Source organism: Megascapheus bottae, chromosome 6 (genome assembly GCF_031878675.1).
Source record: "Megascapheus bottae isolate mThoBot1 chromosome 6, mThoBot2.hap1, whole genome shotgun sequence".
In the NCBI taxonomy this organism is placed as follows: Eukaryota; Metazoa; Chordata; class Mammalia; order Rodentia; family Geomyidae; genus Megascapheus; species Megascapheus bottae.
The window spans coordinates 73,417,962-73,438,672 of record NC_143514.1 but is presented as its reverse complement, the minus strand read 5'-3'; the positions used below and the strand labels follow the sequence as shown (position 1 = coordinate 73,438,672).

The window sequence follows — 20,711 nt, the reverse complement described above, 5'->3', positions numbered from 1 at the left end:
GGGTACTGCGCATGCGTGCCGGGCGCCGCCACCAGGCGTCCCGCCCACGGATCGGGGGCGGAGCCAGGGATGTAAGGGAGTGAGGTCAAAGAGCAAAGCGCGGCCCGGCGCACACGTGCGGAGCTCTGGCCACGCCTCCAGGGGCCTCCCGCTGAGTCGGCGGCGCGGGGGGCGGAGCCCCGCGGCCCGGGGGCGGGGCGGCGGATCTCGGTCAGCTGACCGCGGCGGGGGACTCAACCCAGAAGCGCGGTTCGCGGAGGGTCTTGGCGCGGTGAGAGTGCGGTGGGCTGGCGACAGACCCGGGGCTGGGGGTCGGGGCCGCCGGAGCTTTCTGCCGCGTCCTCCTGCACCTTCTTCCCACCTCTGCACTGTCCGGGACCCACGTCCCCTCCCGGGGCATGAGATTGTGGGGCGCCCTGCCTGGCCGGGATCGGAGAGCTCAGGGGGTCCCGGGCCTTCCGGGGCAGCCCGTCCGGCGCCTGGGATCTGGGTCCTCTTTGCACCGTGGGTCCCCAACCACGAACGCTGGTCTAGTGAGGGCTTTGTTTTCCTCGGGGCGGGCGAGATGCGGGGCCTCCCCACGCCGGCCCGCGTCCGCCCCGTCATGACCCCTCCGAGCCGGCGGTGCCGCCTGTCTGAGTCACCGGGAGGGAAGGCCTGGAGTGGCTGGATTCCTTCCCCAAGCCGGACGTCCCGGCACACTCTCCGCAGACCTGTGAGGCGGGACCCCTGAGCACTGGCTCCGAGGCCGGGCGCAGCGCCTGGCTTCCTCCTGTGTGCAGGGGGGGGTGGGGGGTCTGTTAGACGTGGGGGGACAGCCGGCGTCCTGGGTCTCGTCCAGTCTGCACTTAACTGGAGGTCACTGTGTGTTTGGGACCCTGGAGGGCTTCTGCCGTCCCCGAATCTCACAAAGCGTCCTGTGATCCCTTAGCTAGGTTATCTCCTTTAACTCTGCAAGCCAGGTCTTGGAGGTGAGGGCCTGCTTGCGTCATTTCCTTCGTGGGTGGATGGAGGCTTCAGACCTGCTTCAGGGCTCCTGACTAACAGGCAACCAGCAGGTTAGCTTGTCTCCTCAGTCCTAGGCCCTGTGTATTTGCAAGTTTCCTTTTCCTTTTTTCTTTTTTGGTATGGCTCTTGCTTCCACTGTGTCCTGCTGTCCCCCCAACATTTTTTTGGTGTGTGTATGTGGTTGTGGGGCTTAAACTCAGGGCCTGGACAGTCACCTTGTGCTCAAGGCTAGCACTCTACCACTTGAACTACAGAGCCACTTTGGCTCTTTTGAGTAGTTTATTGGAGATAAGAATCTGCCCAGTCTAGCTTTGAACCACAATCCTCAGATCTCAGCCTCCTGAGTAGCTAGGATTACAGGCATGAGCCACTGCACCTGGCTTCTCCAACATTTTCTAAACCTTTACTGTGCAGCTGATGTACCTAGAGCCTTTATGTGTCCAACCTGGGTGGGGGGAGGGGTAAGGAGAGAAGAGCCTGTTTAAAGAGCAGTGGTAGCTAAGGTCTTTGGTAGCCTTCTCCAGGTGTGGGACCTAGGGGAGGGGAGGAGGGCAGCAAGTTCTGTCCAGCTGACACTTGCAAGGGCCCTGGGAGAGGGCAAATTAGAACTGGGTCAAATATCTCTTTACTAGGCCTGGATATTCCTGGAGGGCATGGGGGAGACAGCCATGTGCAGACTACCAGGGACCCCCAAAATAATGCTGAAGGCTTGGAGCCAGGAGAGCAGATGAGGAAGTCAAGGATTTTGGACTTTAGTCAGTAGACCCAGGTGGCCTGTTTGGGTGGGAAGCAGCTCCTTGGCTTCACTTGGAATCAAGGAGAGGAGCTGGATGTGCCAGAATCCTTTAAGAAGCTGGAGGAGGGGCCAGGAGTGTAGTCTAGTGGTAGAGAGCCAGGAGTGTAGTCTAGTGTTAGAGAGCTTGGCTAGCATGCATGAAGTCCCAAGTTTGATTCCTCAGTACCACATGCACAGAAAAAAGTCAGAAATGGTGCTGTGGCTCAAGTGGTAGAGCTCTAGCCTTGAGAAAGCCCAAGAACAATGGTCAGGCCCTGAGTTCAAGCCCTAGGACTGTGAAAAAAAAAAAAAAGCTGGAGGAGCTGCTTAAACTTAGAATCCTTGTTTATCTCATTTCCTCACTAACCTGACAAAGAAGGGGTACATGATCAACCATACTGGGATGGCCAAGGCATTGGCTCTCATCTTCTCAACAGTCACTACCACCTGGGTCAGACACTGGGCTAAAAGCTTTATTTTATTTATTTTTAGTGCCTGACGTGGGGGTGAACTCAGGCCCTGGGCATTGTCCCCTAGAGCCTTTTTTTTTTTTTGCTTAAGAGGAGCACTCTATCAACAAAGCCACAGCTCCACTTCCTGCCTCTTGGTGGTTAATTGAAGATAAAATATCTCAAGGACTTCCTTGCATAGGCTGGCTTCAACCTTGATCCCCAGATCTCAGATCCTTGAGTAGCTGGGATTACAAAGCCACCAGTGCCCAGCTAAGAGCTTTATCATATGCATTTCCCTAGGCAGAAATATCATTATTTCGGTTTTATTCACAGACTCAGACAGGCTATCTCCCTTGCCAAAGCCCACTCAGCCTCATTTGTAAAATGGGGACAGTGTTCTTCACCTTGCTGGGGATTTGATGATAGGGACAGCGTGTGTACATGTGCAGACCTGCAGTGGTTTGCTCAAAATCTATGAGAGGAGGAGGTCAAATTAGGGGGTGGCTGCAAAGTAACAAAGGACATACTGAAGTACAGTTCTTACCTGCGTCGTGTGTGAATTGGGGCAGCTTTGAGTATACTCCCCATCTGGGGTCCAGGAGGAAGGAGCTGGATGTGCCAGGGAGAAATGTCCAGGAAGAGCTTTGGATGCCCTGGAGATTCTGCAGTGATCTGGGCATACAGTGCCCACGTCCAGGGCCTCTGTGGGTCATATTAGGGCTAAGCGCCTCAGCTTCCTATGCTTTCACAGGAGCTGAAAAGCTTCCTGTCTCTCCCTCATAGCTGCCACTTCAGCACTTCCATGGCTCCAGCCAGGGCATAACTTTGTGAGGAACTCAGTCCTCCCTCCTCCCCCTCCCCCAGGCACAAGTGGGGACCAAAGTGGCTGGAGCAAGTCCTGGCCTGCTGGAGGAAACCCCCTCTTAGCACAGGGAGAAAGGGGAGGCCAGCTTTGTGCTTGGCCAGAAGCTAGGCAGCTGTGCCAGACCTAGAGAGGTTGTTCACTCCACCCCCACCCCTCACCTCCCCATGGAGACAGAAGTACCTGAGGCTGGGGCATGGCTGTGAGCAGGGATTTGCAGCTCCCTCCTGGGTGTCACTTTGCCTTCCTGTCAGGTGACAACCCCTCCCTCCCCCCAGCAGATCACTTCCTATTCTAGTCTCAGGTTCCTCTCTAGTGTCTCTGCTTCCCAGAGTCCAGGAGAAGATGGGGCTTGTGAATGCATTCCAGGGGCTTGGTACAGAGCTGGTGGAGTGCACTAGTCAGGGGGTAGTGATTCTTGGGGATGAAGATGGTGCCAGCCTGGCTCTCTTTCTCTCTCCTCTCTAGGTGGTCACCTACGCAGTGGCTGCTATCCCCTGTCAATGTGCCTAGGCTCTGGCAGGGTCCTTCTGCCTGCCCCCAGGAAGAGCCATCTTCTGACTAGGTAAAGTGGGTTTTTTTTTTTTGCCAGTCCTGGGCTTCAGCTCAGGGCCTGAGCACTGTCCTTGGACTTTCTCAAGGTTAGAGCTCTACCACTTGAGCCTCAGCACCACTTCTGGCTTTTTTCTATGTATGTGGTACTGAGGAATCGAACCGGGGTCTTCGTGCATGCTAGGCAAGCACTTTAACCACTAGGCCAAAGTCCCGGCCCCCATCTTCTGACTAGGAAAGTGGCTCTGGACTCTTTGCTAAAGACATTCCACCTGAGCTGGGAATGTGGCTTAGTGGTAGAGGGCTTACCTAACATGCACCAAGCCCTGGATTCAATTACTCAGTACCATATAAACAAACAAACAAAAAAGACTGGAAGTAGCACTGTGGCTCAAGTAGTAGAGTGCAAGCCTTGAGTAAAAAACTCAGGGACAATATCACGCCCTTCAAGGTGCAGGATTGGCAACAACTTAAAAAAAGAAAAAGACATTCCACCTGCTTTGTGAGCTCCTAGAAGAATGCTGGCTCCAGAATCTGAATTGGGCAGCCCTGGGGATCCTGTGTGCCAGGAAGTCCCCCTTCCAGTGAGAGCCTCCCAGAATAATAACACTGACAGCAAGAACCAAGCTGGTCACTCAGGATTTAGAACAAAAGATGACTTTGACACCCAGATGATGTGGCTCTCACCTGTTGATCTAGCTACTCAGGAGGCTGAGATCTGAGGATCACAGTTTGAAGCCAGCCACGGCAGGAAGGACTGTGACTCCTATCAACAGTTAACCACCAAAAGCCAGAAGTAGAGCTGTGGCTCAAGTGGTAGAGTACTAGCCTTGAGCACAAAAGCCCAGGGACAGTGCCAAGGCCCTGAGTTCAAGGACACACACATACTCACGATGACGTTGAGGGCCAATCTCATTACTCAGTGACACAGCAGCTACACGAGGGAGGCTATGGTTACCTGCATGGTTCTGATGACCAGGCCCAGGCACTTGAGGCTGAATGACGGCCCAAAGCTAAGTGATAACCAGTGGGGAAGCTGAATGTCCCTGCCCCTGGGGTTGGCCCAAACTCCTTTGGATCTGTGTACTTGGAAGCAGATTTGGTCCCTGTGGGCTAGGACTAAGTCTTGTCCGGTCCAGTAGCTAGGCCAGTGCCTGGTGATGAGGGTGAGGTGAGATCAAGCCAGAATGACCATGGGTAGGAGCTTGGACTCCTAGGGCTGAAGGCCTCCTCTCTTTCTCCCTGTAGAAGGAACCCTCACCTGGCTCAGTACACCAGCACCTTCCTCCCACACAGTCCTCTGCGCTGGGCTGAGACGCTCTCTCTGCAGCCATGGTCTGGAAAAAACTGGGTGCTGGCAACTTCTCCAGATGCCCCAATGGCTCCAGCCTGTGGATCTGGGATGTGTTTGGCGAATGTGCCCAGGACGGCTGGGATCAGGCCAGTGTGTTCCTGGGCTTGGTCTCCATCCTCTGTTTTGCCGCCTCTACTTTCCCGTGAGTACCACTGGGTGCAGGAGCAGGGAGGGGAGCAGGGTGGTGGTCAAGGCTCCAGGGGGGACCTTGGGCCTACATAGGCTCTGGGCCATGTGGCTCCAGACTCCAGTCACTGACTTCTGGTCCACTCAAGGTTGGGCAGGTAGGGGGGAGGGTGCTGTATGGACTCAGCACATGCCAGACTTCCTGCCGGCAACTTGATATGGAAATCATAACTTTTGCTACAGTTTATTAAGTGCCCACTATGTCTCTGGCTTGGAACTACACACGGGCCTACTTTTACTTTCTTGGATCCTTACTGCAGCCTCCCTGAAACAGAGCCAGCTCCTTTTCCTGCTCTGTAGATGAGACAAGTCTGGAATTGTTAAATAACTTGCTCTAATCGGGCACTGGGGGCTCACACCTGTAACCCTAGCTACTTAGGAGATTGAGATCTGAGGATCATGGTTCAAGGTGTTCAGGTAGGAAAGTCCATGAGACTCTTATTTCCAGTTAAACACCAAAACAAAACCCTGAAAGTAGAGCTGTGGCTCAAACTGTAGAGCATGAAAGTATCCAGGCCCTGAGTTCAATCCCCATGACCAACAAAATAAAACCTTGCTGTAGCTTGCGTGGGCTGTAAGGAAGGGGTAGAGGAGTGGGAGGGCTGAGATGTGTCAGACATGGCTTCCGTCCTCCAAACCCAAGGAGAGTCCGGGGTGGACACACAACAGTGTCCACTGAAGAGGGAGCCACAAGGACTTCTTGCAGAGTGGTATAGAGCTCCACCACCTACAAGCTGTTCTCTGCTCTGTGCCTCAGTTTCCTCATCTGTAAATACTACTCCCATCCAGGGATGCTGAGAGCACAGCAGGAAGGAGGAGTGAAAAGGACCTGGTTCCAGGATCTTTGTACAGTGTGTACAGAAGCCTGCATTCTCCATGCTGAGGTCTTGTTCTGTGAAGCAGGGACGAGGGACCTGCTTCTGCCTCTGGGAGGATGCAGTCAAAGGGCTGTGGGCTGGGGCCCCCAACTGGCCAGACCTATTGGGGGAAGCTGCTGTGTTGCTGGACCAGACTCTCTCTGTCCTGTCTGTTCTCCACTGTTCAGAGTGTGTTCTGAGGTGCTTATCTTGTGGGATAATGATAAAGGTTTAATCTAGGACTTAGACCTTGTTTTCTTTTTCTTTTTTCTTTTTTGTCTTTGGAGGCCTGAACTCTGGGGCTGGGCGCTGTCCCTGAGCTCTTCAGCTAAAGGATACTGCCCTACCCCTGGAGCCACAGCCCCACTTTTTCTAGTGATTAATAGGAGAGAAAAGTCTCTTTTTCTTTAGTGACCAGGCAGACTTTGAACCTCGATCTTCAGATCTCAGCCTCCTGAGTAGGTAGGATTACAGGCGTGAGTCACCGAGCCTAGACTGGACATTGTTTTCTTGAGAAATAATTTACACAGGGTACAAGGAACCCACACTGTTCAACTTAATGGTTTTAATTTATCCTGAGTTGTTCATTTTAGAGGGGAAAAAGCTCGAAAGCTCACAAAGAAACCTTTACTGGCTCATGCCTGTAATCTAGCTACTCAGGGGGCTAAGGTCTGAGAATTGTGGTTCAAAGCCAGCCCAGGTAGGAAAAGTCCTTGAGGCTCATTTCCAAAGAACCACCAGAAAACTAGAATTGGAGCTGTGTCTCAAAGTAGTAGAGCTTTAGCCTTGATCAAAAGATCTCAGCCATAGCACCCAGGCCCTGAGGTCAAGCCCCAGGCAAAAAAAGAAAAAGAAAAAAACAAAACAACAACAACAAAAAAACCCCTGTATTCTGACTGGTACCTTTGTCTATAAATTGGCCTATCTAGGACATTATATGACTTTTTTTTTTTTTTTTTTTTTTTTTTTTTTTTTTAACCAGTTCAGGGCTGAACACTGTCTTTGGGCTTTCTCAGAGCTAGAGCTCCATCACTGGAGACACAGCACCACTTCCAGCTTTTTTTCTATGTATATGATACCAAGGAATGGAACCCTGGTCTTCATGCATGCTAGGCAAGCACATTACCTCTAGGCCAAACTCCCAGCCCCTGCGTGATCTTTTTTTTTTTGGGGGGGGGGGGGGCGGGGTCATGGGGCCTGAACTGGTCCTGGGCACTGTCCCTGAGCTCTTCAGTTCAAAGCTACTACCTTGCCTCTTGAAGCACAGCCCACTTCCCATTTTCTACTGATTAATTGGAGATAAGAGTCTCAGGTTCTTTAGTGCCTAGGCTGGCTTTGAACCAAGATTCTCAGATCTCAGCCTCCTGAGTAGCTAGGATTACAGGCGTGAGCCACTGAGTCCCCTGCATGATTCTTTTTTTTTGGGGGGGGGGTCACGGGCTTGAACCCCACCTGGGTGCTATCCCTGAGCTCTTCAGCTCAAAGCTACCACCCTATCTCTGAGCTCTTCAGCTTAAGGTTACTACTACCCTACCCTAGAGCCAAGCCCCACATCCAGTTTTCTAGAGGTTAATTGGAGATAAGAGTCTCAGGTTCTTTTGTACCCTGTTGGCTTTGAACCTTGATCCTCAGATTTCAGCCTCCTGAGTAGCTAGGATTATAGGCTTGAGCCATTGCGTTTGGCTTCCCTGCCAAATGTGGAGATTGAACTCAAGGTCTGGGCATTGTCCTTGGACACTTTTTGCTCAAGGATAGCACTCTGCTACTTGAGCCACAACACTACTTCCAGCCTTTTCTATTTATGTGGTACTGAGGAATCGAACCCAGGGATTTGTGCATGATAGGCGAGAACTCTACCACTAGGATACGCTCACAGACCCCCTGCATGATTTTTTTTTTTTTGGTGGGTCATAGGTGCTTCCCTGAGCTCTTCAGCTCAAGGCCATAGCCCTACCCTTGAGCCAAGCCCCACTTCCCATTTTTTTCTAGAGGTTAATTGGAGATAAGAGTCTCAGGTCCTTTTGTGCCCGAGCTGGCTTTGAACCTTGATCTTCAGATCTCAGCCTCCTGAATAGCTAGGATTACAGGTGTGAGCCATTGAACCCAACTTTGCATGATTCTTATAAATGGAATCTGTGACTTTTGTGACTAGCTTCTTTTATTTAATATAATGGTTTTAAGATTCATACATGATCTAGGCACTTGTGTCCTGTGCCTGTAATCCTAGGAGACTGACTTCTGAGGATTGTAGTTCGAAACTAGCCTGGGTGAAAAAACTCAGGGACAGCACCCAGGCCCTGAGTTCAAGCCCCAAGACCAACAAAAAAATAGGAAGTGCCATTGTGGCTCAGGAGGTAGCGCAGTAGCCTTGAGCTGAAGAGCTCAGGGACAGCGCCCAGGCCCAGTGTTCAAGCCTGATGACCAGCAAAATAAATAATATTTTTTTTTGAGACAGGGTCTTGCATATAGTCCAGACTAGGTTCTCCTGTCTCATCCTGTCAGCTACTAGAATTACAGGTGTGCTATGTGTGGTCTTTTGAGGAACTGCCAGGCTGTTTTTCACATTAGTCATGTCCTTTACTCTCCTCTAGCAGGGTATGTGCTTCACATTCCTTCTGATCCCCTCGAACACTTGCTGCCTTTTTAAATTTTGAAATAGTTGTTTGTGTGGATGGGAAAAGGTGTTTTGTGGCTCTGTCTTCCTGTGAATCACGAAGCTGAGCAGCATTTCATGTGCTGTGGCCTTGTGTATTTTTCCTTTGTCTACTTTTTTTTTTTTGGCCAGATCTGGGGCTTGAACTCAGGGCCTGAGCACTGTCCTTGGACTTTCTCAAGGATAGAGCTCTACCACTTGAGCCACAGCACCATTGCTGGCTTTTTTTCTGTGTATGTGGTACTGAATAATTCATGTATTCTAGGCAAGCACTCTACTACTAGGCCAAACTCTCAGCCTACTTTCAATTGAATTTTTTTTTATTGTTGAGTCATGACAGCTCTTTGTATATTTTAGACACAGCATCCTCTTGTGATAGCTATATGACTTGCAGAATATTTTCTGTTATTTTGTGGGTTCTTTTCATTTTCTTCCCTTTTTTTTTTGACTTAAACTCTGGGCCTGGACGTTGTCCTTGAGCTCTTCAGCTTAAGGCTACGGCTACCACCCTACCCTTGAGCCAAGCCCCACTTCCCGTTTTCTAGAGATTAATTAGAAATAGTCTTTTTTTTTTTTTTTTTTTTTTTTTTTTTTTTTGTGGGTCATCGGGCTTGAACTCAGCCTGGGCACTGTCCTTAAGTTCTTCAGCTCAAGTCTACTCCCCTATCCCTTGGCCTGGGCACTGTCCCTGAGCTCTTCAGCTCTATGCTGTGCCCTACCCTTGAGCCAAGTCTCACTTCTCACTTCTAGTTTTCTAGAGGTTAATTGGAGAAAAGAGTCTCAGGTCTTTTTGTGCCCTGGCTGGCTTTGAACCTTGATTCACAGATCTCAGCCTGGACTAGCTAGGATTACCAGTGTGAGCCACAGTGCCTGGCTTCAAGAGTCTTTTCTAGAGATTAATTAGAGATAAGAGTCTCAAGTCCTTTTGTGCCTAGGCTGGCTTTGAACTGGGATCCTCAAATCTCAGCCTCCTGAGCAGCTAGGATTATAGGCATACACCACCTCGCCAGGTGAGCCTCAGGCATTTGCTCCAAATCGCCTTGTTCCAGGTGGCCAGACAGAACCCAAGTAATAGCGAGGGCAGCTGGCTGCCCACTCCTCCCTAGGACTCGGTGTCCCCTGCGAGGGACATTTGCCTCCTCAGGGCTTGCGGCATGCCAGGCCTCTGCAGGTCACTGAGTCCAGAAGGGACAGGACTGCTGGTGTTCAGAGAGGAGAGAGGAAGATGATACCTGCAGAGCCCAGATGGAGGAAGGCCCATTGGAGGAAATGTCTCCTGAGGTGTGGGAGACGAGGAGAAGTGTCTGGGGGCCCAGGGAGGGGCAGGTGGTTATACAGGGTCCAGCCAGGAGGAAGGGAAAGCAGCCGGGGCAGGGTGGGGTGAGGGGGGCGCCGAGCCTTCGATGCCGAGCATCAAAGGATTCGGATCCTTCTTGAAGAACTGGTACAAGTTTTGACAGTTTCTGGCAAGCTTGGGGGTATTAGAAAGGAGAAGGATCGTGGCTTTGGGGGGGAACCCTTGCATGGAAGCTGGGAAGTAGGTGCAGCTGAGGTGGACACAGAAGAGGAGGTGGGACAGTTGTGTAAAGAGCCCAGGTGATACATGGTACTCTTAGGCTGGCCTTGAACTCATGATCTTTCTGTCTCAGGCTTCTGATTGCCGTGTGTACCATCACACCCAATTTCATGACTTTTTTTTTTCTTCTTCAGTATTGGGGTTTGGACTCATGGGTCTTGTGCTTGCTAGGCAGATGCTTCACCACTGAACCATTCCACCAGCTCTTCCCTTTGTTTTGTGCTGGTGATTTTTGAGATAAGGTCTTGCTTCTTGATTAGGCCTGGGCCTATGTTGGGCTTCCCCTCGTTGCTGGGATGTGCATAGCTGTGTGGTTGTGGGGAGGGGTCTTTTGAACTTTCCTGCCTGGGTTAACCTTAAACTGACAGCCTCTTGATTTCTGACTGCTAGGTTTACAGGCATGAATCCTTAGTGTCCGGCTGTCCCTGAATTCTTTTGCTCAAGGCTAGCACTCTACCACTTGAGCCATACCTCGACTTTCAGCCTTGGTGGTTAAGTAGAGATAAAAGTCTCATGAACTTTTCTGACCAGGCTGGCTTTGAACCTTGATCCTCAGATCTCAGCCTCTGGAGTAGCTAGGATTATAGACGTGAACCACCTGAGTGCTTCATGGACTTTTTAAACAGTTCTAAGAGCCCCGAAGCTGAGCAGGCTGTGGCTGTGCCTTTCTCCTCACCAGTGGCCTCTTTATTTGTAGCAGGGCCACGCCTCGGGGCTACTGATGCTACCACCCTCACCCGAACTCCTAAAAATAGGAAGCCAGGAAATGACACAAAACTAGGACTGTCGTGGGCACAGAAAGGCCTTCCTTAGGGACAGGCTCCCAGACCATCTGCTGTCTATCACGGCCACTGTTCTATGGTTCTTATCTGAGGAAGGTTCCCTTGGGGTGGCTTCATAGTCCCAGGTTCTGATGTTCATTTCCCCCTCTCCCCCCGCTCCCCCAATCCCTCTCTCCCACAGTCAGTACATCAAGGCCTGCAGGACAGGCAACATGGACCAGGCGCTGTCCCTGTGGTTCCTCCTGGGCTGGATTGGCGGAGACTCCTGCAACCTCATTGGCTCCTTCCTTGCTAACCAGCTGCCCCTGCAGGTGAGTGGCGTGGAGGCCAGTGGACAGCTACCACAGCCTTCAGAGTAGCCAGCAGGAGAGGCGAGGCTCCAGATTGCTCACCTGGGGCCTCACACTTCCAGTGTGACAGGAGGCAAACCACGAACCCCTGTCCAAGCCGCAGTTTCTCCATTGCAGTACAAGCACATCAACCCACTGTGTTCTTTCACTTTGAAGGGGGCTGTGAGCGCTTGTTTTCAGGGTATGGAACCTGGGTGCAGGGCCCTGGAGGAGGAAATGAGTTTTTTCCTTCGGATCCTCAGATGGCCTCATTCTCCAGGAAGGCCCTGTCCCCAGTGAGATTGGAAAGTCCTGCCTGCCGTGCCTTGGGGTTCATGGAACCATCATGGAGCCTTGAGTGCCGTTTTGTCCTGACTGGTGGTGCTAGCTGCACATTCCTCGGCTGGATGCCCTATCAGACCACTTGTCCCCCTGTGGGTTCCTTTCAGCTAGGAAGTAGGACCCCTCCACGCTCAGAGAGTGTGATGACTGGGTCAGCTGGCACAGGTCCCCTGGCCCCTCAGCCAGAATGTGGTGCCATCTAACCCGTGGTCCTGGATGGAGCCAGGGATGGCAGCCAGCACCTGGGCCTCTTTTCTTTTTTGCCAGTTGTGGGGCTTGAACTCTGAGCCTGGGTGCTGCCCCTGAGCTCTTGAGCTCAAGGGTAGTGCTCTACCACCTGAACCACTGTGCCACTTCTGGTTTTTCAGGTAGTTAATTGGAGATAAGCATTTCGCAGGCTCTCCCCCCCCCCCCAATCCTGGGGTTTGAACTCAGCCTGGGCACTGTCCTTGGACACTTTTTGCTCAAGGCTAGCATCCTGCCACTGGAACCATGGCCCCATTTCCAGAACCCATGGCTTTGTGCATGTGAGGCGAGCACTGTACCACTAGGCCAAACTCCCAGCCCCTTTCACAGGTTTTTGTGCTTGGGCTGGCTTTGAACCACGGTCTTCAGATCTCAGCCTTCTGACTAGCTAGGATTACAGGTGCAAGCCACCAGTGCCTGGCTCCTCTTTTCTCTTGCAGACCTACACAGCAGTGTATTACGTCCTGGCCGATGTGGTGATGCTGGCCTTGTACTTCCATTACAAGTTCAAGAAACGCCCCTCGCTGTGTGAGTAGGGGGAAGCCTCTCTGGGTCAGGCTCTCTGCTGGCAGTTGTGGGGAGGGAGGCTTAAAAATTGGGAGGAGCTGGGCGCGGTGGCTCATGCCTACAAGCCTAGCTACTCAGGAGGCTGAGATCTGAGGACTGAAGTTCAAAGCCACCCTGGCCACTAAAGAACAAGAGACTCTTATCTGTAATCTCTAGAAAATGGGAAGTGGGGCTGTGGCTGAAGGGGTAGGGCAGTAGCCTTGAGCTGAAGAGCTCAGGGACTGCACCTAGGCCCAGAGTTCAAGCCCCATGACCCACAAAAACAAAACAAAACAAAAAAACTTGGGAGGAAACAAGTTTCCCAGCTGGGTGGTAAACCAAACCTTGGAAAGGCTTTCTCTAAACGCAGGGCCCTGGATAGTGCCTAGCAGGCAGTGAGTTCATCCCAGCTCAGACCACAAGGGGGCTCCACTCACTGCGCTGTCCTTCACCTCTGTGCCTGGCTGGAGAAGCAGGGGCTGAGTCTCACTGGCTACACAGGAGCCTATCGAGGGAATTCAATCAGCATTTCTGGCTTTGGAGCCTCTGTCCTGGCCCCACTGCCCACAGTGATTCAGCTTGGACACCCAGGTGAAGGGCACTGTTGTGGGATTGAAGCTCAGAGAGGTTGGGTCACTTGTCCAAGGCCACACAGCAGTAAGGCTTAGGTAAGGCTTGGGGCTCTAATCCCAGTCTACTGCCATTTAGATACCCAACCTTAGTCTCTCTCCACCCAGTATCTGCGCCCATCAATTCTGTGCTCCTGTTCTTCGCGGGAACAGTGTGCCTTGTGCCTCTGGTCAGCAACACCGGCCCTGTGGCTGTGTCCAGGGAAGGCTTCCGGGGGCGGACACTCCTGTCTGTGGAGCCAGGCAGTTCGGGGCAGTGCGGCTCTCCCCACAGCCCTCCCTGCACGGTCACGTTCCCGTTGGTGGTACGTGGGGGGATAGCGGGGTGGGACCTCCCTGCACGTGGCCCTCCCAGCCCTGAGTGCGCTTGCGCCCCCCCAGCCCTTCACGAAGCAGGAGATCATTGGCTTCGTCATCGGCTCCATCTCCAGCGTGCTGTACCTGCTCTCCCGGCTGCCCCAGATCCGGACCAACGTGAGCCTAGAGCCCGCGGTGGGCCGGGTGGGGTGGAAAGTGGACCCCTCTTTCCAAGCCAGATCCTGCCTCTGGAAACGTCTTGGTCGTGTTTGCCAGCCAGGCTGCATGAGCCCTGCCATGTGTCTAGGAGTCAGAGGTCCGGGGTTCAGGGGTCAGATGAGGAGGTGAAGGATGGGGATGGGGCTTGCTGGGCACTGGGAGTCTGTGAGGGGAGCTTGTTCTTGAGAGCCTGCAGGCAGGTTCTAGGAGAAAGGTTTGCAGTGAGGATGGAGGGCCAGGCCCTGAATGGGGTTGGGTGGTGCGTGTCAGGCCTGTGTCATATGTAATATGCAGTCACACACAGGTATAACCCTGAGTGACAAGAGCCATCCTTTGTTTGTTTGTTTTGTGGGGGCAGGAAGGGGCAGAGGAGTCTCACTGGATAGGGACTGCAGATGAGCTGTCTCGGTCTTTGACCAGACCCCTTCCACCCCCAGTTCATACGGAAGTCTACCCAGGGGATCTCATACTTGCTGTTTGCCTTGGTGATGCTGGGAAACACACTGTACGGGCTGAGTGTGCTGCTCAAGAACCCCGAGGACGGCGAGAGCGAGGGCAGCTACCTGCTGCACCACCTGCCCTGGCTGGTGGGCAGCCTGGGTGTACTGCTGCTGGACACCATTGTATCCTTCAGAGTGGGCAGCACTGACCAGCAGATGGGAAGCCTCTGCCTGTATGTGCCTCAGCATCCACCAACTCCTCCAGCCTCTTGTCCACACACCCATCTATCTGTCCACATAGCCATCCATCCATCCACCCATCTATCCACCCAAACTTCCACCCATCCACCCAGCCATTCATCCATCTATCCACCTATCTGTCCATCGGCCCATCCATCTATCTACATACCCACCTACCCACCTACCCAATCTCCCATCCACCCATCCATTCACCCATCCATCCATCCACCCATCTATCCACCCAAACTTCCACCCATCCACCCATCCACCCAGCCATTCATCCATCTATCCACCTATCTGTCCATCGGCCCATCCATCTATCTACATACCCACCTACCCACCTACCCAATCTCCCATCCACCCATCCATTCACCCATCCATCCATCCACCCATCCATCCATCCATCCATCCATCCACATATCTATTTATAAGCCCATCCATCCATCTACATACCCAGCTATCCACACACCCACCTATCCACCCATCCATTTATCCTTCATCATCTAATCCCTCTATTTATTCACCTATCCATCCAACTTCCCACCTGTTTATCCATCCATTTCTCTATCACCTACCCATCCATCCATCCATCCATCCATCCATTCATTCATTCATTCATTTATCCTTCCATCCAAACTCCCTACCCATTCACCATCCATTCATCGACCTATCATTCATCTCCTACCTATCCACTTATCCAGCCAACTTCCCATCAGTCCCTCTACCTATCTCCCAACTTCCCACCCATCCATCCATCATCTATTCATTTGTCCACCCATTCATCCATCTTATCTAAGAGCATCCACTTCCTATGTGCCAGCACCACCTGGTATCTTGGCTTATCCATCAGTGAGGAGGGCCCAAATGCCCAAGCTTACCTGGGGAAGGCTTAGGTCCAGCTGGGAGTCAGACAGGACACATGGAATTCTCTCTATGCTTTTGTATTTTCATGTGAATTGACAGTCACCGTGTCACTGGGGCAGGGACTCCTGGGCAGTGGCCCAGTGCTCCATAAGTGGTCACTCAGCATCTAGGCAGGACACTATTCAGATCTCATTGGGAGAAAGCAAACATGGCCATAATTTGAGCAGTTGCTGAGTCCCCACCTGCGTAGTGAGAGGAAGATTTAAGCCGCAGTAGCCTGGGTGACAAAGTAAAGGTGGGACCCTCGGGGTGGAGGGACAGCTAGAGTAAGGCTAGGAGGTTGAGGCTGGCCCCCCACAGGTGGAGGGGTGGGAGAGCTGGAGGGCAGGAAGGCCCCCTCCCTCCCCACTCCTAACCCTGTGTGCTTTGTATGGCCTTAACCTGGCCCCTCAGATCTCCATTCAGTTCCTGCTATACAGAAACAGCCCTGCCTCGCCCGAGCATGAACCCCTCCTCCACAGCTGAGCTCCTGGCTGAGTCCTGGACAGTGGGGACCCCCCAAACCTGGCTGCCTCCTGCCTCGCCACAGCCCTCCAGACTGATCAGATGGACTCAGACACAGGAAGGCCTCCAAGGACAAGCCTCTCCAGGGAGCCTGGCAGGACCCCAGGGCGCCCTCTCTGCTACCTCATTCCACCTGCACGTCCTGGGGGCTGGGCCCCTGCCACCACCCAATCCAGACTGTCCCATGGCTCCACACAAACTAGTAAATGGCACCTCCCAGCCCCGAGCCTGCTTCCACTGCTCCTTCCTGGGGTGCTGGCATCCATCTGTGGGTGGACAGCAAGGATCCTGTGTCTACCTGGAGGCCTCGACGGGAGAGGACAGAGTAGCCCCAGTGTGTCATATAGCTCAGCCCAAGTTAGCTCTGGCGGTGCTGGGGGAGAGTGGGGGGGGGGGTTGGCCTCCTGGCGGAGGTGACTGAAGGGGAAAGAGATGGGTGCGGCTTGGCCCTGAACTTAGCTTTCTGGGCCTCGGCTTCTGTGGTCTCCAGACCCTGTTCTGCCCAGTCTCCAGTCTGTGTTTGTGGTATCTGTGCTGTCTTATTCCTTGCTGGCCTGGTCTCGACTCCACGTGCTTCCCTGTAGGACCAGGAACCAGGCCTGTCTCCTGCCCTCAGGACCTTCTGGGTGGCAGAGCCCATTCCTTCCCAGCCTTTCAGGCTTAGTCCACTGCCAGTCAGGACCAATGCCAGGGGAGGGGCTCGCTGCCCTGTGTGTGGTGCTCAGCCTGGGAGGGTCTGGGCACTGAGTGCCAAACCTGGACACTGTCCTCAGCCTGTGCATCCTGTGGGGCCCTGTCTGGCCTCAAAATATAGGCATGCTGATTAAATGAGATATGAGTATGGGCTTATGTACTTCCTGGCTTGGGACCCGAGGGTAAGGCCACAGTAGCTTGAAGTGGGTTACCCATAAGGCAGCTGCCAGTAGAGAACGGGCTAGGTGGCCTGATGTGGCCCTACCACAGCACTGGGCCACGCTGGCTGTGGTAGGTCCACAGGCATCTCTGGTGTCTTTCCCATCTCCTTGGCTCATCTGTCTTGGTCTTGGCAGCAAGACGCCTGTTTCAGTGTGGCCTCAAGGCCTAAAGTGTGGATGGTTTGGTTTCAGGTCCAGGTTCAACTACAGAAACAGAACTCTATGCCTGGAGCCCTCGTTCAAGGTGGGGTGGGGAGCAGAAGCCGGCCTAGGCAGCTCCAGAGGGGCCTGTTATGATGGCTTACATAGGCATTTGAGACATGCAATCCAGGCTGGTCTCAAATTCAGCCTCCTGGGGCCAGGAGTGTGGCCTACTGGTAGAGTGCTTGCCTAGCATGCATGAAGACCCGGGTTCAATTCCTCGGCACTACATACATAGAAAAAAGCCAGAAGTGGTGCTGAGGCTCAAGTGGTAGAGCTCTAGCCTTGAAAAAGTCCAAGGATAGTGCTCAGGCCCTGAGTTCAAGCACTGGACTGGCAAAAAAAATCCAGCTGGGTGCAGTGGCTCACGCCTGTAATTCTAGCTACTCAGGAGGCTGAGATCTGAGGATCATGGTTCAAATTCAGCCCGGGCACAAAGTCCATGAGACTCATCTCCAGTTAACCACCCAAAAGTGGGGCTGTGACTCGAGGAGTAGGGTGGTAGCCTTGAGCTGAAGGGCTCAGAGACAATGCCCAGGCCCAGAGTTCAAGTCCCACGACCACCACCACCAAAAATCCCTGCTCAGTGCCTGGCCTGGAACCCAGAAGACACAGGCTTTGCCTCTCTCAAGTCCCAGGGTCAGGGTGTGGGGCAGGGGAAGCTGACTGCCAGGCTGGTGGGGCATCTCCAACAAGGCAGAAGGCTGAGGCCCAGCAACCCAGTTGGCCTGTGGGCAACTTCTCTCAGGCCCTCCCAGGACAACCAAGACATAACAGCCTCCAGTTCCCTCCTCCTCCAGGAGGGGGCGCAGAGACCCTCCCATGGCACTTTTGCCTCTGCTAGAGGCCCAAGCTACCCAGGATACTGAAATTGGAGGATTACTGTTTGAAGCCAGCTTACATAAGAAAGTGAGGGTTTTTGGGGGTTTTTTTTGGGGGGGGGGTGGTTGTGGGGCTTGAACTCTGGGCCTGGCAGTTGTCCCCGAGTTCTTTAGCTCAAGGCTACCACCTTACCCCTTGAGCTACAGTGCCACTACTGGTTTCCTGGTAGTTAATTGGAGTCTCACAGACTTTAGTGCCCTGACTGGCTGAGTCTTGATCCTCAAATCTCAGCCTCCTAAGTAGCTCGGATTACAGGCGGGAGCCACCACGCACAGCATACAGGTCCTAGTTTATGTTTTTGCATGAGGCAGATGACTCCAGAGGCAGGGGTATATCTCAGGGCTAAGAGTGCAGGCTTAGCTGTTGGGAGTTCACACCAACACCCGCATTCAAATTTCACAAGTGGGTACCAGGAACTGGCTGGACACAAGGACAGCGGCCAGAGCTGGTGGGGTGAGTCCAGGCAGCTTTATTGTGCTCACCTGCCTACTGGCCTCTCTGGATTGTGTGGGTGCAGCGGCAGCCTCTGGGCCCAGCAGCTGGCAGCAGGCACACAGGGCAGGGCTCGGTTTTCCTTTCAGTCCCTGCTTGCCAGAAGTACCTTGGAAAAGTCCTCAGGAAAAGAGAAGGTGTCAGGGCTGCCCTGGACAGAGCCAGTGAGTCTCAGGAGAGAATTAGCCTATAGGGGTGGGGAAGGCCACACAGAAGATGGGACCAAAAAATGAGATGTGCCTGGCACTATAGCTCATGCCTGTAATCCTAGTGACTTGGGAGGTGAAGCTACGTGGCCCGAGGTCCGAGGCATAAAGGGACTAGGTGCCTGGCTCGAGTGGTAGAGTGCTTGCTGTGCTGGCTACAAACCACAGTGCCAAACACAATTATGAGACAGCACCTGCCTATCACCACGCACAAGGCCTTGAAATGGCAGTGGGGGGAAGCAAAGCAAACCTCTTCCTGGTCCTGGCAGGGCTGCAAAGGCTGGGAAGCCCTCACCCCAGCTGGCTGCAGTCCTGGCAGCTCCTGTCCCACGTTGGCCAAGTGTGGGGCTGCAGGGAGAGTTTCCCTCACAACAGGTGGCAGGTCTCGCAGGTAGGTGATGAGCCAAGGTCACGCTGTGTGGGGAGGGAAGGGTAGGCAAGAAAGAACACGAGGCTGGCACTTACTGTGTCCCAGTTTCTTTTTATTTCTTTTTATTCTTTTTTTTCCTTTTTTTTTTTAAGTATGGAGGCTCAAGTATAAGATGTAGATTTTTTTTTTGTTTAAGCTTTACAAAAAAAAAAAACAAAATAAAACAAAAAACTCCTTTTGCATTCCATAAAAATTGACAGAAAAGCACCTGGCCAAAAGAGCAGACAGTCGTCGGCCCCCCTCACTGCGGCCTCCGGGCCAGGCCCCTGCTCAGGGCAGGGCTGAGGGTGCCCCTCTTCCTCCAGAGCGGTCCCTGGCCCCCAGCCCCAACCCCAAGCAACTCCCAAACACACGTGGAACCACATTTCCAGTTTTCGTCTTTCACACACCACAGTTATTTCATAAATTTTTTTGTTTTACATTTTTTACACCAATGTAACAAAAAGGTGAGAGGGAGGGTGCTGACGATGTATTTATGCCTGTAAATGGGGGGAGCCCAGACACACACACGCGCGCGCACACACACACTCACACGCACACACACACACTGCGTTTTTATGGGGACATGGAGTTTCGGTAGCAAAACGTGGTGAGAAGCAGGCCCGGAGCTGGAGGAGGGGCTATGGGTTTATTCTGGGGAGGGGTGGCGCTGTGCGGTTGTTGATGCAGTTGTTATGTGACTGGGAGGAGGGGGGGAGGGCCATGGGAAGGGAGCAGAAAACGAGTTTTCTAAGGAAGGAATCTAGCGAGTGCGTGGCGTGTCCGGCTGGCGCGAGCAGAGGTTTAACACTGCTGCTTTCTCTTCAAAGCCTCCACCAGGTCGTTCTTCAGCGCTTCTTGTTTTGATTTGTCTGCAAAAGTCTGCACAGACCTGTGAGGAGGGAGGAGGGCAGGCGAGTGAGAACTGGGCGAGGCACCCTGCCACGCTGCAAGAGATCTGCTCGTGGCAGCCTCCGGGCCCACCATGGCTGTGGCGTGGGCCCTAAGCCACGCGGTACAGAGAAGCACTACTTGGTCAACAGCCCCTGCCCGCTATCCTCTCCCACCTTCTCCTGCGCAACCTGTCTCACCCAGGGCCTGGCTCCTCATCACACAAGGCCCGCCCGGCAGGCCTGTGCCCGCGTCTGCCGGGCTGCAATGTCGGGGCCACAAGCACAGGCTGCGCTTCCTGTGGGCAGCTCTATCGGCGTGCTCATCAGCCCAGAAAATTCGCTCAGCCTGGACCCAAACGGGGCAGCCCCTGTGCCAAGACCTGGAGTGAGCCGAGATGGTAGAAATACCATGTGTAATATCTAGACGCAGCACCTTCCTCCAATCTACCTCGTCAGCATCCTGGGATTCCTCATCATTCACTTTGTGAACTTAGCCGTGAGCTTGCTAAAGTGTTGGATCATGTTTAGACAGTCTATCAGCAGAGGCGCGAGGAGGCCGGCGAGGGCCTCAAGCTTGATTCATGGTGTAGAAGAGGAGAGCACCAGAAAGAAGAGGGGGAAGAAGCCAGGGGCAACCCCAACTTGGATTCCATTTACCAAGTCCTAGAAGCGGACCCCACCCAGGCTGTTACAGATCTCTGCCCCATCAGGCCCTTGGCTCTGTTCCAAAAAGCAGCTTCCCGCCCATCTCCAGGGATGCTGACGGCTCTCCTCCATCTGTGTGTGTCACAGATGGAGCTCAAATCATGATCCTTAGCCATTGTCAATAAGCAAAGACTGTTTTCCTTTCCACCCGCGTGGCCCTCGGAGGACAGCTGCAGCTCGTTAGGGGGAAGGGGTGCTGTCCCCACAGCATGGACGCTGCCGGGGGGTGAGCACAC

General features: G+C 53.3%; 2 protein-coding genes across 3 annotated transcripts in view; one reads left to right on the top strand and one right to left on the bottom strand.

Moving 5' to 3' along the window:
- The first annotated feature begins 4,967 nt into the window (after positions 1-4,967).
- On the top strand, positions 4,968-16,476 carry Slc66a1 (solute carrier family 66 member 1). Its single transcript, XM_090335698.1, has 7 exons — positions 4,968-5,145; positions 11,239-11,368; positions 12,415-12,502; positions 13,258-13,454; positions 13,531-13,623; positions 14,103-14,288; positions 15,663-16,476. The coding sequence occupies exons 1-7, from the start codon at positions 4,982-4,984 to the stop codon at positions 15,732-15,734; spliced, it is 930 nt and encodes a 309-aa protein (XP_090191824.1). The 5' UTR covers positions 4,968-4,981; the 3' UTR covers positions 15,735-16,476.
- Positions 16,477-19,507: 3,031 nt separating this feature from the next.
- Capzb (capping actin protein of muscle Z-line subunit beta) overlaps positions 19,508-20,711 on the bottom strand; it is a 102,528-nt gene continuing 101,324 nt past the window's right edge. The window contains exon 9 of one of the 2 annotated variants that reach the window (XM_090335697.1): positions 19,508-19,769. In XM_090335697.1, the coding sequence (XP_090191823.1) occupies positions 19,682-19,769 (88 nt within the window). In that variant the 3' untranslated portion in view covers positions 19,508-19,681. The remainder of the gene's footprint in view (positions 19,770-20,711) is intronic. The other variant, XM_090335696.1, reaches the window with a different exon arrangement.